The following is a 17852-nucleotide window of genomic DNA, read 5'->3' on the forward strand; positions in this document are numbered from 1 at the left end:
TTCACCACAGCGCTGCTGGCACCAGAATTACCTACTTTGAGGCCTGGACCAAGCAAGTAGCAAATAAAGTAAGAACACAATGGGCCTGATTCACAAAGCGGTGCAAAGTGTTTGCATGCCTGTGAAAAGCCCTTTATCACGCCTAAACTCAGTTTAGGCATGATAAAATGAAACTTGCGCAAATTTCCCGCGCGCAAACGCGCGGTGCAGTGTGCAGTGTGCGCGATGCGCCCATTGAATGTGAATCAGGCCCAATGTCTGCATAAAAGTATGACCTGGAAAGTTTTAATGGCAGACAATCAGCTTGCCAACTAGCATCTTTAGAGTTAGACTAGCAATGGAAGCCTCCTTTTTCTCTCGGTATGGGTAGGGTTTCATTTACAAATGATTCTCTTGTGTTTGGTGAACTTCTCAGCCCTGAAAAGTCACTGGATAGGATTAATTATGGTACGACTGCATATAAATACTGGTTGCATAGTAACAGCTTGTTATCAGCTTTATCCTTCACATGTGAACATAAAAGAAAAACATGCGAGAAATGAGGACCTGTGCCTATAGCTCAGGGCAGAAACACAACATTTCATGATAACATTAAAAAAGAGCATCTATGAATTACAATGCTCATTAACAACCAATCAAAATCTCAACTAGTCTGAAGATAATAATCTTGTGAAATGAGATTGTCACAGGTCACCACATACAGCTGCACTTAGTTCCAATAAAAGCAAATAACAGCTAAGTTAACAAGGCATTTTATTGTCTACACTGACTGCACTGCATCCCCTCTTAGAACATGTTTTCTATATGCTGGATTAAAGCAGTGTGACATTTGGATCAGAAAACAATGACTTTTTATGAATTTCTTTATGTGGTCAACTTTAAAGAGGAACTTTAACCCAGGATTGAACTTCACCCCAATCAGTAGCTGATACCCCATTTCCCACGATAAATCTTTACCTTTTCTCAAATAGACCATCAGGGACATCGGTATGACTGATATTGTGGTGAAACCCCTCCCACAGTGTGATGTCATGATTATAGTCCTGACAGTTTGACGTCTGTGAACCTCGTTGCATTGTGGGAAATAACAGCTTTTTGCAACTGCCAAACAAGCAGTATTGCCCTCTGTGCATAGAACTCTCAGTAACGAATATTCCATACTAAACACCTGGCAGGAGTAAAGATGTCCCCACCAGTGACCCATTTAGAATGTAAATCAGGAAAAGGAAAGATTTTACAATGGGCAAACACTGACTAAATAATCTATAAATTAATTTTGTAAAAGATAAGCAATTACATTCATTATGTTATTTTCACTGCAGTTCCTCTTTAAATCCTTTGCCTTGAATAGGTATATGCACATATTCTTTTATGGCTGCTCTGGGATTTCATCTCGCTGAACTGGACACATTTATATGCATGAACAGGGACTTGGAGGTCAGATATATGATTTCCTGAGTCAAAGTGACCTGCCAAGTTCTTGCAACACAAAGCCTTGCTTGACATACTGGAATTCCCCATAATGATCCTCCTTTCTCCAGTGAACTGAGCTGTGCTGATCTTACCTTGACACTGACGCTCCCTTGTAGCTTCAGCTGCAGTCTTATCATATCCACGTCATCCATGGTGCACAACTGCTGCAGCTCCTGTACCTTTTTGGACATTTCATCTATGGCCACCTCAATGGGATTTAGCTCTGTGCTTGTTTGGCTTACAACCTGAATCCTCTTTTTGACATACGGAAAGCAGTGACTGGCTGTGAGAAGACAGAGTGAAGAAATGAGGGTATAGAAGAAAGGATGATTGGGATTATAACATGTTTTTGCCCCATCTCAGCTATGCCTGTCAATCAATAAAGGAGAACTGTAATATGAGGGAGGTGGAGGCTGCCATATTTATTTCCTTTTAAACAAAACCAGTTGCCTGGCAGCCCTTCTGATCTATTTGGCTGCAGCAGTGTCTGCATAACACCAGAAACAAGCATGCAGCTAATCTTGTCAGATCTGACAATAATGTCAGAAACACCTGATCTGCTGCATGCTTGTTCAGGGGCTATGGCTAAAAGTTTTAGAGGCAAAGGATGAGCAGGATAGCCAGGCAACTGATATTGATAAAAGGAAATAAATATGGCAGCCTCCACATGCCTCTCGCTTCAGTTGTGCTTTAAGGCCTGGTTAACACATAAATCTGTACATTTCCGGTCTGGTCCAGTACTGGTCTGTCCTGTCAGTTAAGCATCAGCTTTCTATTAGTTTTATCTGAAAGGACTGGAAATGTACACCTTTTATGTGTGAACACACCCATAAAAACACATACAAAACTGATACAAAACTGTCAGGACAGGACTGGACGGGCAATGTACAGATTTATGTGTGAACATAACCACAGAAACACCTGCAAAACTGACACAAAACGGACAAGACTGGACCTGGCCGGAAATGTTCAGATTTATGTGTGAACACGACCATGGAAACACCTGCAAAACTGATGCTAACCAATAAAAACTGACACGACAGAACTGGACACCTTTTTATGTGTGAACCATGCCTAAAGAGAACCTTCAAGATTTCCAACTGACAGAAGCATTTGTACTACACCAGTTGTGTAACTACAGTTATCATATAGAGCATTATATAGTCCTGAACAATTTCCCTCCAAGGTATAGCACTGGCACCTAACCAATTAATGTTCACTACGTTGGAATTTTAATACCACCTGGAAACACTACAAAGGGACCTCTGTAAAAGTGTTCCATGTGGCAATTTGTTATGATTTCTAGTTTTAATTGTTCCCTCTGTTGCTAGACAAATGTAGATATTATTATTATTACTATAAATTTACAAAGTTCAACTATAAACTGAACTTGTAAACTTTATACAGAGATGATATATTAATATAAATATAGCAGTACCGGGCCACGAAGGGCTGTGGACCACTGGAATTGATAAATTGAAAGCTTTTACATGCTTTTATAGACATTTTGTAGAGATTTCTGCTTATTTTCGCAATAGCGATTTCCATTACCGCAAAGATTTATGGATACTGCTAGTAGTGTTGGGTAGTAAAATCATTGCAAAATCGCTCTGTATACAATTGAAAAGTGATTTTGCAGCGATCCTATACTGTATTGAAGTGCAAACACTCAAAAAATGCTGCAGGCACTGCTACTGTGATTTTTCAAAAAAACAATGCTGCGGGATCACCTCCATTGACTTTCATTAACCTAGCGCTTTTGAAATCACTGAAGGTTCCAGATAGCAGTGGGTGGACTCTTCCACAAAGCAGTGTGTGTAAAGAGGCGGCTCCCCTTCCCAGATGTCCCCCTCCTTGCAGTCCCCGATCCCCACTCCCTAGATGCTCGGCACTGCTTCCCTTACCTGCTCTCAGCATTCCAGCGATGGGATCACCGTCCGCATGTCCTGCATCCTGTATCCATGGCTACAGAGGTGCCTCATGTAACCTGTTACGTGCTGCAGGGTCACATGTGGCGCCGCTGTAGTCAGAGAGGAAGCAGAAGTTCACGTGTGACTTGTGATCCCATCGCTAATCTGCTGAGAGCGGGTAAGTGATGCATCGCCGGTGCAGCACATACCCAGCATCCTCGGGAACAGAACCGAGATGCTGCCGGCAGGAAGGAGATCCTGTTTTGGAGGAAGCAGGGGTAGGTAAGCGTAGTGCCAGTTCCTGCAATGCACAGCCTGACGTGTCTCTCCTTTCTGGTCTGGCTTTGCACACACAGGTGGCAAAAAGTCTAGAACCAGCCCTGGGTGGGCAGCATGAAAGTGGGAGTGTGGCAATTTTAGGAGAACACTGATATACTGGCAGAGAGGGAACTCCAAGTATTTTTCAGCATCTAACTTATTATTGCAAGCACAGCAATCAAAAGAAGGAACATAAATGGCTCTATTACCAGGAAACAATCAATTCGATTGTGATCATATTTCAGCAAAAATGTTATAAAAAATTAACTGGAACCTCACTACCACTAGCTAAGTACTGCTCAATGTGTGAAAGCTATGCGGTCACCAATCACAGTCGGTCCCAGTTACTTTTTTCGGGCAACCTGCAAATAATTTTACTGTCAAATTAGATTGAGAAAGACTCTATTTTCTCAAATAGAGTTTAATTTCAATTATGTCTTTTTATTTAATTAAATGTCGTTTCTATTAAAAACATCACATGTTGTATGGCTACCTTATAAAAGTGAGACAATGTGATGGATGGAGACTGGACAAGAGATCAGGAGAAGTGGATCTGTCATAGCAACAGGAGAAGAGGAAACACTAGGTGAGGCTGGGATTTCAATGTGGCCTGTGTTTGTTTGGAAGTGGAGGAGGGGGAGCGAGTGATCTCAGAAAACGCTAAAGATCATGAGAGGCTAAAAGAGAAGGGCAGAGCATTGAAGGTGAAATGTTAATGGGCTTGCTAGCTTTAGAAGAGCACAATGCAGTATGTGAACTGATTTGTCAATGAAGAAGAAAAAGAGATGTGGTTAAAAGTAGCACTAGACAAAAGGGGAGCTATACTGGAGAGGGACAAGGGAGGGGCAAACCACTTCACACCAGGAAAGCTATATGAGGGAGGTAGGGAGGACATGGAGGACCATCATACACCAGGTAACAATATAGAGATGGGAGGGAGGTCACTAGTCACCAGGAAACTGTGTAAAGGAGGGGCACTAGACACCAGGGAAAAGTATGAGGTGTGGCAGGAGAGGTCTTAGTGTCCCTTATGCCCTGGCTCCAAAAGTTGAGAGGTATGCCCTGCATAGCTCTGTACCAGGTCATTTCGTGCAGTTCTGGCTACGGGTCATTTATCTTTAGGATACTTTATAAGGGTAAATGAATTTTGAATGTATAAGGAAAGGTGGGGGGGAAAGGCTGCGCATCCCTAAACACATGATGCAATTGAATGGTTAATTGCACAGGCATACACCGCCTCTGCCAGACTGAAAAATGCATGCCCTGCATTCAAGACAAGCACTTGTCTTGGATGCAGGGCATGCATTTTTCAGTCTGGCAGAGGCAGTGTATACCTGTGCGATTAACCATTCAATTGCAACATGTGTTTAGGGATGCACAGCCTTTCCCCCTCCCCCACCTTTCCTTAACTTTGTAACTATGTAACTGTCAGGCTAGCTGCTCCCAGCCCCTCCTCCTGAGTTTCCTGTTTGCATGATAAGTAGTAGCAGATTTGCATATGATTTGCATCTGAATTGAATGCAAAGTGTGCAGAAAATCTATTTAGGTGCTGCACACTGAGCTGGTGGTCATTTCAGATGCAGCCTTAGTGGTATGCACTGGCGTTCTCCTCGCTGAATTTTGAATGTATACCTGGTTTACAATGACAAAAAAGTGATTTCGTAGCTCCCCCACTATCCTTAATGTCTGTTGCTGGCAGGGATACACTGCAATAACAATAGTGTGCTTGGAGATGCTACTTTTTCTCCTATTTTAATTTTTTCTTTTTTTTCATTTTTACTGTTGAAAATGGCAATCGCATAGTGAAACCCACCAGAACACACCCATTGCTTGCAATGCATGTGGTGTGAATAGAGAGATCACAATCACAGCACAGCACATTTATAATGATCATTGACTAGCGTAAAGTGAAGTGTCTAATCATACTAATAAAGCAGAAGCTCATTTTTTACATACACTTGTATGTATAAATATTGCTTGGACTGCATACAGGTTACATCCTCTTCACCTCAATTCACTGTATTAAAGTATTCCAGTCTCCCTGCTACAGGCAGTGGAAATAAGATATTATACACTGTTGTATAAAATATTGTGTGTCTGTGTGTGGGAAGTGCTGTCACCTATGCAGAGAATCACTTATTATCATGGCATGCAGACAGCTGCAGTTTAGCTCAGCACCCTTTCTATGGCACTGATACAGGATTATACCTCAAATTAACTGTTCTCTGTCATGGTAACCACTTACTGGAACATTGCTTTTGATGCAATCATTGGGTAACACGGATTTGAAAGAATTTAGCAGTGTTTAAGTAACTACTCCACCCAGCACCATTCAGCAGTATGGATGGGGATGAGTGGGTAAATGCTACTCATACTCACTTCACAGGACATTATCAAACTGATTCACAAGGCTGGAATAGTGTCTGATGTCTGTTTTACAGATGCCTGCATGTTGATCAATAATATTACTAATATTGGACAAAGTCCAACAGAAGTCTATACTCAAAAGATTTAAGGAGTAGTAGGAAGCTGCAAGCCAAGTGTAAGGGTGGGTGTCCACTTGGTGGCTGCTGTAGACCAGGACATGTACTATCAGCACTGTGGATGCAGCGATGGCTTCTTGCCAGGTGAGTATGATTGGCATTCTCAAAGCAGAAGCAGGTGGAAGGACTCTGTGTTCCCAAAAGACAAGTAAGATAAAAATCAAATGTCTGATACACCCCAATGCCACCTAAGTATTCATAATATATTAATTATAATGTTATCTTGTAACATATATGGTAGGTGTCAAGAACACTGGTCAGTGATGCAATACATTCTGCTAAACAGACATCTTCAAGATTCGGAAGGACTACGTCTGTTGGGCAGTGCCGTCAGATCCTGTTGGAAGGAAAGAGGTGTGAATAGTTAAAAGTATGACTTACTGGTGAGCACCGTTCGCCTCTTGCATTGCTCCTCCACTCCACCATGTTTTTTTCCTGACAGCGTGAATGGCGTCTCAAACACAAACCTACTGATATTATGGTGCCTCTCAAAGTCGGTCTTTCTGTCCTCCAATTCCTTCTCATCAAAGTATGGCATGACATACGTGACTTGAAAGTAAGCAAACTTGGGGTCTAGATCTTTGGGATTGACCTGTGTGAGCAACAAAGCATACTCCTTTATGTCTTAGGCTTATATCTACCTAGAATTTTTCAACTGTTGTGTAGAACATTTTTGAGCAGTAATAAAAGTCTTATTTCCACACTTTCAGCACTTCTCAATCTATATTGATCATATTTCCCCTCTAATATGCAAGCACGTGCAGGCAGTGTTGGAGTGGACAGGGTGGAGGATTAGGGAAATGTACCAGCTGACCACACAGCACTAATCATCTCCAATGCTAATAAAAATGTGCATAGGACTTTTTTTCTGCTTGGCCAGCAAGTGGACTCCTGCAGTTTCACACCAACCCAAGTCCAGCAAAGCTTCAGACTGTAGACAAACAAACAAACTGTAGAGCTAGGCTGCCATACTTAAATAGGACTACCATCTAAGTATAACAGAAAGAAAAGCTCAGACATAAAATAATGAAAATATTTAGGTTTTGTAAAAACAGACTTTTAAGAGGTGGCATCCGCAACTTTAACCAATTCCAACCTAAACATCTAAGTATAAGACTGAACTAAGGTGACAGCGGTGTGTTATAGGATTGGAGCTATTGATCTGACCACATCCATCCTGCAAGTGTACATAACTACTTCAGTAACGGGACTCTGGGACTACCAGTAATGCATATATACAGTTTCCTGGATATTTAAAAACATATTTCGGGCACAGAGTGGAAACAGGAAACCAATACAATTAAACTGAAGCAGTCTTGTTAAAAGCACCACAAAACTGTGTTACTTAAAGGACACTAATTAAATAAACGATTGTATCTATCTTCCTTCTCCTAAAAATGACTTTTTAAGATATTCCAAAGTTTTATTTTATGTTTAAATCTACTTTTTACGTTTTAACAGTTTTATTGTTTTTGCTCAATGACACATTCATTGAAGCATGCCAGAGCTAAAAATCTATAAACTATTGATCCTTTTTATCTCTTTCCTGCTCTCAGAAGCCATTTTCTGCTAGGAAAGTGTTTCATAGTTGGAATTTCTTATCAGGGAGGGTCACACTGTAGTCACTTCCTGTCTGAGCCAGGGCTGAGTCAGCCACTTACATACCTAATATTTAACTCTTTCAGGCAGAGAAAATAAAAAAAGGTGCACAGCACAGTTATTTGTGTGCTAGGCACTGTACATACACCTGTCTATCTCATCATGTCACATGTCACCTCAAGTATCCTTTAAGGGTCCATGAGTCCCTAACCATTTTATTGATGTACATGAAAGCATCAGAGAAGGGGAGGGGTGACTGCTGCAATAGCCCCCCCCCCCACACACACACACACACTCCATGCAAATGTATATCAGTAAAGGGTTTGTGTACTCTTTATTGGCACTGCTACAATTAGCAGTTGTCCTGCCTGATTACACTTCTGGTGGCATTCTGCTTGGACTCTTTAAATTGATAAGGTGAGGGGCTTCAAAAGTAAACACAACTTTGATTGGCTGTCCTAATGATGACAAAGATGCTGATTGGTCAGAAGGCTAATTTTCCTCCAAATTTGCTCAACATCCATTTGTGTCTTCTAGCAACCCTAATCAAAATGTTCACTGCACTGTTAAATAACAATGAACTAGGTGCATCTAATATATATACCCATTTGTAGACCAGAGGCTTCTCAACAATAAGTAAGTTGAACCACTGCCCAGCACAAGGCCAAGAGAACACCAACCTTGTTTGAGTCCTGAATGATCTTAACATTGTCTGCTCCGAACTTATCAGAGTAGAGCTTCAGCAAGCGTTGTGATATCTCTGACAAACCCGTTAACTTGGGCTCTTTATAGATGTATTCCTTCCCCTCCTCCTCTTCAAAGAACCCCTGAAAAAAGAGTGCATCATTATATTTCAGTATGCATGGAAATACTTAGAGATTCATTCCCCTAAGCCAAACCACGGACAGTTAGTCACTTTAATGAGTTTATCACACACCCTGAAGCCAGTACACATGTGCAAGCAAAGCCTTTGATGCATTAGAAATAGAATTATTAATGGGTGATGTGGATTTATGTTAAGGCTGAATATGGGAGAAATCTGTTTCATTGAGATTCTGTAACAACAGTAGTTATTGACTAGTACAAAACTTTCATACAAACTTAGGCACGCGCCTTCCCAGCTTTTGTGCATTTGGGAGAACGTTAGAAGTTCGGATGCCTGAAATGCACAATAATAGGTCAATACAGTTCATCGCTTGGGGGAAGGGACACCGGTTAGGGGACAAAAGCCTTCCGTTTTTTTTTTACTAGTTGACAATCGTTTAGAACTAATGAAAATATCTGAATAAAAATGTATTATTTAAAATAATAGTTTTTATTTAGTTTTTCTAAGTTATGTCCAGTATCACTTGTAGTACCACATTCTAAGTTATGTTGTTCAGTACCACTTGTAGTACCACATTCTAAGTTATGTTCAGTACCACTTACAGTACCACATTCTAAGTTATGTCCAGTTAGTACCACTTGCAGTACCACATTCTAAGTTATGTCCAGTTAGTACCACTTGCAGTACCACATTCTAAGTTATGTCCAGTACCACTTGTAGTACCACATTCTATGTCATGTCCAGTACCACTTGTAGTACCACATTCTATGTAATGTCCAGTACCACTTGTAGTACCACATTCTAAGTTATGTACAGTACCACTTGTAGTACCACATTCTAAGTTATGTTGTTTAGTACCACTTGTAGTACCACATTCTAAGTTATGTCCAGTACCACTTGTAGTACCACATTCTATGTCATGTCCAGTACCACTTGTAGTACCACATTCTAAGTTATGACTAGTACCACTTGTAGTACCACATTCTATGTCATGTCCAGTACCACTTGTAGTACCACATTCTAAGTTATGTCCAGTACCACTTGTAGTACCACATTCTAAGTTATGTTCAGTACCACTTGTAGTACCACATTCTAAGTTATGTCCAGTATCACTTGTAGTACCACATTCTAAGTTATGTCCAGTATAACTTGTAGTACCACATTCTAAGTTATGTCCAGTACCACTTGTAGTACCATATTCTAAGTTATGTCCAGGACCACTTGCAGTACCACATTCTAAGTTATGTCCAGTACCACTTGTAGTACCATATTCTAAGTTATGTCCAGGACCACTTGCAGTACCACATTCTAAGTTATGTCCAGGACCACTTGCAGTACCATATTCTAAGTTATGTTCAGTACCACTTGTAGTACCACATTCTAAGTTATGTCCAGTACCACTTGCAGTACCACATTCTAAGTTATGTCCAGGACCACTTGCAGTACCACATTCTAAGTTATGTTCAGTACCACTTGTAGTACCACATTCTAAGTTATGTCCAGTATCACTTGTAGTACCACATTCTAAGTTATGTCCAGTACCACTTGCAGTACCATATTCTAAGTTATGTTCAGTACCACTTGTAGTACCACATTCTAAGTTATGTCCAGTACCACTTGCAGTACGACATTCTAAGCTATGTTCAGTACCACTTGCAGTACCACATTCTAAGTTATGTCCAGTACCACTTGCAGTACCACATTCTAAGTTATGTCCAGGACCACTTGCAGTACCACATTCTAAGTTATGTCCAGTACCACTTGTAGTACCACATTCTAAGTTATGTCCAGGACCACTTGCAGTACCACATTCTAAGTTATGTCCAGGACCACTTGCAGTACCACATTCTAAGTTATGTTCAGTACCACTTGTAGTACCACATTTTAAGTTATGTCCAGTACCACTTGCAGTTCCGCATTCTAAGTTATGTTCAGTACCACTTGTAGTACCACATTCTAAGTTATGTTCAGTACCACTTGTAGTACCACATTCTAAGTTATGTTCAGTACCACTTGCAGTACCACATTCTAAGTTATGTCCAGTACCACTTGTAGTACCACATTCTAAGTTATGTCCAGTACCACTTGCAGTACCACATTCTAAGTTATGTCCAGGACCACTTGCAGTACCACATTCTAAGTTATGTCCAGTACCACTTGTAGTACCACATTCTAAGTTATGTCCAGGACCACTTGCAGTACCACATTCTAAGTTATGTCCAGGACCACTTGCAGTACCACATTCTAAGTTATGTTCAGTACCACTTGTAGTACCACATTCTAAGTTATGTCCAGTACCACTTGCAGTTCCGCATTCTAAGTTATGTTCAGTACCACTTGTAGTACCACATTCTAAGTTATGTCCAGTACCACTTGTAGTACCACATTCTAAGTTATGTTCAGTACCACTTGTAGTACCACATTCTAAGTTATGTTCAGTACCACTTGCAGCAGATCATAGTTGTCCAGCTCCTCATGGTAAACTCCAGTTCTTCTATTTGCACTCTATCCTTTCCATCTGACAGCATAAAGCTAGCAACACACACTATTGCCAAGATTGCCACTCAATTGGGCAAAATGATCAAATAGAGAGTGATTGATTCCTATCACACACAGCACATCAATTTTCAATAGATTTCGGCAGGAAATCAATTGCAAGTGATTGAACAGAAGCACTGCAATGCTTAAAGCAACACTGAAGTGAATATAAACAAGAAATCAGATACTTACCTATAGAGAGGGAAGGCTCTGGGTCCTACGGAGCCTTCCCGTTCCTCTAACGGTCCCCTCATACCAGTATTGTCACACCCGTTAGCAGTCTTTGACCGATGGGTCGAAGAATACTCTGTGCCACAGTGGGAGGCTTTGGTTGCCCGAGTGCTCCTGAAGACGGGCAGCTATGTACTGCGCCTGCATGAGCACGCTCTCTTGCGCACTTGCAGTACAGAGCTGCCAATCTTTGGGACCACTCGGGCTCCCGAAGACTTCTAAAGCCTTACTGTGGTGGCAGATTTGAACAGGGGTGACAGCGCTGGAATGAGGGGACTAAGAGAGGAATGGGAAGGTTCTATAGGTAAGTATCTGTTTTTTATTTAAATTACACTTCAGTTTTGCTTTAATGCAGTGCAATAATATAGACCTTCAATCTACTGCCGAGCCTGTCTCACCCTCGATCAACTGAGCTTTTTCATCTTGTCAGATGATAGTATTATTGTTTTTTTTTTTTTGTCAAAATCAAATGAAATGTCACTAGTTTTATATGGGCAGGAAATCTTCCTTCGCATTAGCTACAATTATTTGGACAGAGACAAGACCGGGGGACGGGGTGGTAGGAGCTCCTAAGCTTCTACAGTATTATTATGCCTCCAGGCTGGCCCAGCTGGCTCAATGGTCCACTCCTTTGGGCCGGACCCGTTGGGTTGACCTGGAGGCTGCTCTGATCTCTCCCTTTCCATTTCCCAAAGTTAAGGATCTCCTGCTTGATGGTAACCCTATCCCATAGGATTCTGCCACACAGAAGTTTGGTCTTTGCCCTGGCGAATTTCTCCACTACTGTCAGATACACCATTTCCTTCTAGCCCGAATTCGCTTGGGTTTAGATTTGACCCCTGCCCCATCTACTCTGAGTTTCACTCTTACTCACACATATCAGAGTTGATCTCCTTAATGTACTCAGGAGTCTGGTACTCAACTTTGTGTGGTGTGTCTCCACCAGAGCCGGATTAAGGCTAAATGGGGCCCTAAGCAAAGTAACTGATTTGGGCCCCCCCATCATGTCGTAATAGAATCAGAAGATGCAGCTGCACAGCAATATCCCGCACACACCGGGCAGCCGAGCTACTAGTTGCTATGGGCAACAACACGCTTTCCTCTGTGGGTGCACAATGCAGGGAATAGCAGCGGCAAAATGCAGAGTGAGAGATGAATGGCTGGGACATTTGCACTCAGGGGCTGGGGCACCCCTGTGAAGAGGGCGCCAGATATCACAGCAGCAGCACAATCCCCCTGCATCTCCAGCCTGGCAATAGCAGAAAGCTCTGGACACCACCAAACCGGAAGCCGTTCCCCAGACAGAATTACATAACCACTCCCACCACCGAACAACCAATTTCCTCCCAAACTAGACAGCCACCATGCAGCCTCCATCCCAGTGAATACGATAGTCCAGCAGAGAAGGCAGCCGCAGTGGGGGAGAGTGACAGCACCAGATGAATCACATTCACCTATTGCGATCCAAGCAATAGAGGTCCCGTCATCCGGAGCCCATCTGTCTCCTCTAGAGTGCTGCCGCTCTGTTACTACTACTATTACTACTTCCTACTTCCTGTCTGATCTGAGAATCAGGAAGTTCAGAGCGAGCGGCTGCACTGTAGAAGAGACAGATGGGTTTCAGATGACGGGATCTCTATCGCTTGGATCATGGATAGGTGAGTGAGCGTTTGCCATCTGCTGCTATCATTCTTGCTGCAGCTGTGGTTCTCTGTGGGAAGGGGGGTGGAGTGGGCAGCGGCAGAGCGCACAGTAGCAGGAGGGGGACCTAGGAGGAGAGCCTGGCTCTGAAGACAATCAGCAGCGCACGGCATCATTTGACAAGACAAATAACATTTATATTGCGCTTTTCTCCTGGTGGACTCAAAGCGCCAGAGCTGCAGCCACTAGGACGCGCCCTATAGGCAGTAGCAGTGTTAGAGAGACTTGCCTACGGTCTCCTACTGAATAGGTGCTGGCTTACTGAACAGGCAGAGCTGAGATTCGAACCCAAGCAGTGCCTGTGGATATGCCTTTAAGCATACCCACAACTAATTCATTACATCCTCACACCTACCAGCATGATGTTTGTAATTATATCCCCCTGGGTTCCTTATATTTCATTGCATTGTGCTGAATCGAGCTGCCAACTTTGGAGAAAAGTCGTCCTGTGGCCGTGATTTCGATCGCGAAAATATCGAAAACTAAAAGGCATAGGGCAGCCGTTTATATATCATTGGAAAGAGGAGAAAGAGAGCTTTAAAATGATATGCATCTTTCCATAGATACTGCACTGCTCAGAGTCCCTTTAACCATTATACCATCCAGCCACCGCTGACTTTGGAGAAAAGTCGTCCTGTGGCCACGATTTCAATCGCGAAAATATCGAAAACTAAAAGGCATAGAGCAGCCGTTTATATATCATTGGAAAGAGGAGAAAAAGAGCTTTAAAATGATATGCATCTTTCCATAGTTACTGCACTGCTTTAACCATTATACCATCCAGCCACCGTTGACAGGATGGCAAGGGCTGGTTTATGTGCTGATGGGGCCCCTTTGACTCTGAATGGGGCCCCAAGCGACTGCTTTTGTTGCCTGGTCGGTAATCCGGCCCTGGTCTCCACCCATTCTTAAATGGCAAGACCGGTTTCAATGCAACCTGAGTACTGAAGATTGGAAAGACGTTTTGTTAGGCCTGGCTACGTCATCCCTTAGCTGTTCCATCAAAGAAAGGTGGTATAGGATCTTTTATGAGTGGATCAGAACCCCTGCTTCCCTTAATAAGAAGGGTCTCTCCACTTCCAACAGGTGCTTCAGAGAATGTGGGTTGTTGGCAGACCAGACACATTGTTGGTGGCACTGCTTGGTGGTTCGATGCTTCTGGGAGGAGTGCTTTTGGATTACACTCTTCCACAAACCTGCCCCTTCACTGGATAGCCTAGATTCCAAAACACCTTAGTGGTTCAACTATGTAATGTTGTCACTGGTATTATTGCTAAGGAATGGAAGTCCTCCTTCCTCAGTACCAAAGCTCTCAAGAATAAGTTCCATGAGATCTGTGTGCTTGAGAAAATCACCTATTCCCTTAACAAAAGGGAGGACTACTTTCTTAAAGTGTGGTCTCCTTGGTCTGAGTGGAAGCTGTCTCATTAGTCTTTTTGATGTAGCGGCTGACATTCAGTTCATGATATTGGGTTTTATTTGTGTTTTGATGTTCCATGTGGTCTATATTTTTATGTCTCGCAATCTGACACTTCTTTGTTCTAAAGGTGAAGGTGATTTTTGACTCAACTGTCACATTGTACCTTGCTTACGCTTAAATGTTATCTGATTATTGTTCTTATGCTCATCCCTTGTAACTTTGCTATAAGCGGTATTGATGGCAGCCTTGTTGTACTTTGTTATACTCTAATAAAATCCTTGTTGGAAAAAAAAAATCAAATGAAATTTCAACAACCCATCATACATGTTGGGGCATCAATTGAGTAATCAAATCTGCTGGGAATCAAACTGTGAAAATGATAAGTGTATGGCTTCCTTTAATCCAGCTCTCCCACCTCCTGCGTCACATGATTCCTGCAATAAAGCATTCCATGTCATGGGTTGTAGGTGGGGCAGATTGGACCATAAACCCTGCTCAAGCCATGCATCCTTAGAGTCTGACAATGTATCCATTAGCTGTCAATCACCAGGCAATATTGGCTGCATTTATATTTGGATCCAGCTGCCATCATTTGGACCACATCTCTAATATTACCTTGTGACCTGTGTGGGGGGCAGGGGCGTAACAATAGGCCCTGAAAGGGATGCAGCTGCAGGGGACCCCAGAAGCTAAAGGGGGCCCTGTGGGCAGAGTAGTTTATTTTCCCTGTCCTGAGAGACTGACAATTAAGGGCACGGAAAGAAAAACTTCCTGCTCTCTGCACAATTGTTCTAATAACTGCATTTGCTGAGCCACTGATAATGAATCATACAAAGTTTTGTAGACAAAGATTTGTCAACAGTCCCTATTCAGTGTGCAGCAGGGTCTTGTGTACAACGACCAGCCCCCAACCTTTCTTCTCCTCCCCAAGTGCTGTGTACTGTAGTGATGCTGGAGGAGTCTGCAGAGCCAGTTCTGCTCCATCAGAGGTGGACAGAGTGAGTGTTCTGCACACTATGTGTGTCTGTATTTGTGAAAACATTCATGTTTTATCACAGGAGCTAATGTAATTGATAGAGAAAATGCCTGCAGTACTTCACTGCTGTCTCTTTTTGACTGCATGGGGAAAACACATTCATGTGTGCACTAGCCAACTGAATAGCATTGGTTCTCAGTTTACCTGTGCAGAAAGTGCTGGGAGGGTGGGGGCCCCATCCAAAGTTTTGCAGGGAGGCCCAGTGATTTATAGTTATGCCCCTGGTGGGGGGTGTCAGGAACCGGCCTGCGGCACGCCTGCGTATACGGTTCCCGACTGCGGGTTTGACCAGATCAAGCGGGGAGCAGCCTTATTCGAGCTACAAACAAGGCTGGGACCCCTCAAAAGCTCTTTACTGCCACCACTAGCGGTTTGCTAGACACGTTCACTCAGCTGTCGAGTGCTCAATACGCAATTTGCGTTTTCGTATTTGGGTCAGCTTTGCGCTTAGGCCGAATACGAGAACGCCACGCACACACACACAGTTGCAATCTTATACTGTAGTGAAGCAAAACCACTAACAGTCGTTCCGAACGATACTGTTAGACTTCCCACTCGGCTGTCGAGCGCAGAAGTGCCCCATACACACAATGCAATTACAATTTCATATGGTAGTGTTGCTCAAGCATACAATTAGGCATGGACTTATACACAGCTACACTGCAGTCTCCTCTAGGCTATGAGTGTTAGTTTAGTACAGCAGAAGTCAAGCTTATTAAATAATAATTTAATATTCCAGGGAAAAAAGTGGAACAATGCAGAACAGAATATATACAAAAGATTACAAAACAAAGTAAAAAGTTACAAAGATAAAAGTTACAAAAATAAGAGTCTACAAAGATACACACAAGATAAGTTGCCAAAAATAAAAATGGAATAAACGTAAAGTGAACTTTTACCATCGCAAATGTCCAACCGTGGGGAGACGCGGATTTACCGATTTCCTCGGGATCATCTCTAGCAATCGGCTACTCTCGGGAGAAGATACCTGTGACTGTTCTGCACCAGCTTAAATAGTCTGAAGTGTCCCCTGGGGCATTTAATGCCAAGCCCCCAGGAACTAATGCCATTTCCCCGTTTGTGACATCACCGAACGCTTGTCATAATCTTCCTGTGATATGCGAACTTCAAAGGGTTCCTGTCTCAGCTTTTTGAAGGTTGCAGATTTCACAGGTAAGATTGTATCCTGAGAACAGCAAGTACCCTGTTTACACTTACAGATTTCAAAGCAATTCCATTTCCAGAATCTAACATCCACATGTGAAAAGTGTACTTTAGTACATACATGAAAAGACTTCCTTAGTCCAAGTTACAGGTGAAAAACACATTGTTGACAGTATTGGCCTGAATAGCCATCTCCTAATTAGATTCTAGGCAGACAGTCCCTAATTGCAGAGATTTCCCATCTCCCAGTTAGGAGCAGACCATGGCCATTGTCTGATTACCCCAGCTCTATTCACTGAAGTCCTCTTTAGATGCAAATGTAGGTCTATTGACCCACACCCACAATCACATGAACTGTCCAGGAATCTAGCCTGGCATATCTACACCTTTGACATAACACAGCAGATTAGAAAAATGATAGAAATATGTTCCTGTTATCCTTACATCATCAGCCTCATAACTAGCTGCTATATTCCTGACACAGGGGAAGGTTTTTTTGTGATGGGGTTTCAAGGGGCCCTGGTAGTGAGAAACTGCCCCCTATGTTCATCTGCAACAGATGCATTAATTTTCTGTGCAAAAAACTAACATTTTTAAAAATTGAAAATTGCAAATGTGTTTTTTGTGCACACATTTTATAATTATTATTAATTGCATTTTTACCAAATCCCGTTAAAGGAGTATGGATTCTATGAAAGTAGAGAGAAAGCAGAGTAAGGTGAATGTTGTGAGCCAAGGCTGCTACTCTCTTCATACCACCCGAATGTGCTTATTTGTATGGTTGTAATGACCATACAATATAACTCTGTACAATATAACTCTGTTGGTGTGTTTCTAAAAAAAACATTATTACACTATCCAAATCCATTCCTTTTGCTGGAACACTTTATGTGGAAGTCCAGTTCAACACAGCACACCCTGAGCCTAACGCTGACCAGGCGGGCAAGAGGATGGCATGAGTGCATATGACTGTTACACTCTGTGTATCTAGTGAGTGACCACACACTGGATGTGGTGAAGGTGTTTATGACCTGAAAGGTGAAGATGATCAGTTGTCATTCAAGGCTTTACACAACATTTGGCCACAGTATAA

General features: G+C 42.4%; 1 protein-coding gene across 6 annotated transcripts in view; it reads right to left on the reverse strand.

The window, feature by feature from the left end:
• The window catches only part of DOCK10 (dedicator of cytokinesis 10), a 377455-nt gene that overhangs the window by 10574 nt on the left and 349029 nt on the right, over window positions 1-17852 (reverse strand). For all 6 annotated transcript variants that reach the window (XM_068280790.1, XM_068280788.1, XM_068280792.1 and 3 more), the window contains 3 exons: window positions 8524-8670; window positions 6626-6836; window positions 1566-1756 (listed from right to left, as the gene is read on the reverse strand). In XM_068280790.1, coding sequence (XP_068136891.1) covers window positions 1566-1756; window positions 6626-6836; window positions 8524-8670 — 549 coding nt within the window. The remainder of the gene's footprint in view (window positions 1-1565; window positions 1757-6625; window positions 6837-8523; window positions 8671-17852) is intronic.

Source organism: Hyperolius riggenbachi, chromosome 4, assembly GCF_040937935.1.
Source record: "Hyperolius riggenbachi isolate aHypRig1 chromosome 4, aHypRig1.pri, whole genome shotgun sequence".
NCBI classification, from domain to species: Eukaryota; Metazoa; Chordata; class Amphibia; order Anura; family Hyperoliidae; genus Hyperolius; species Hyperolius riggenbachi.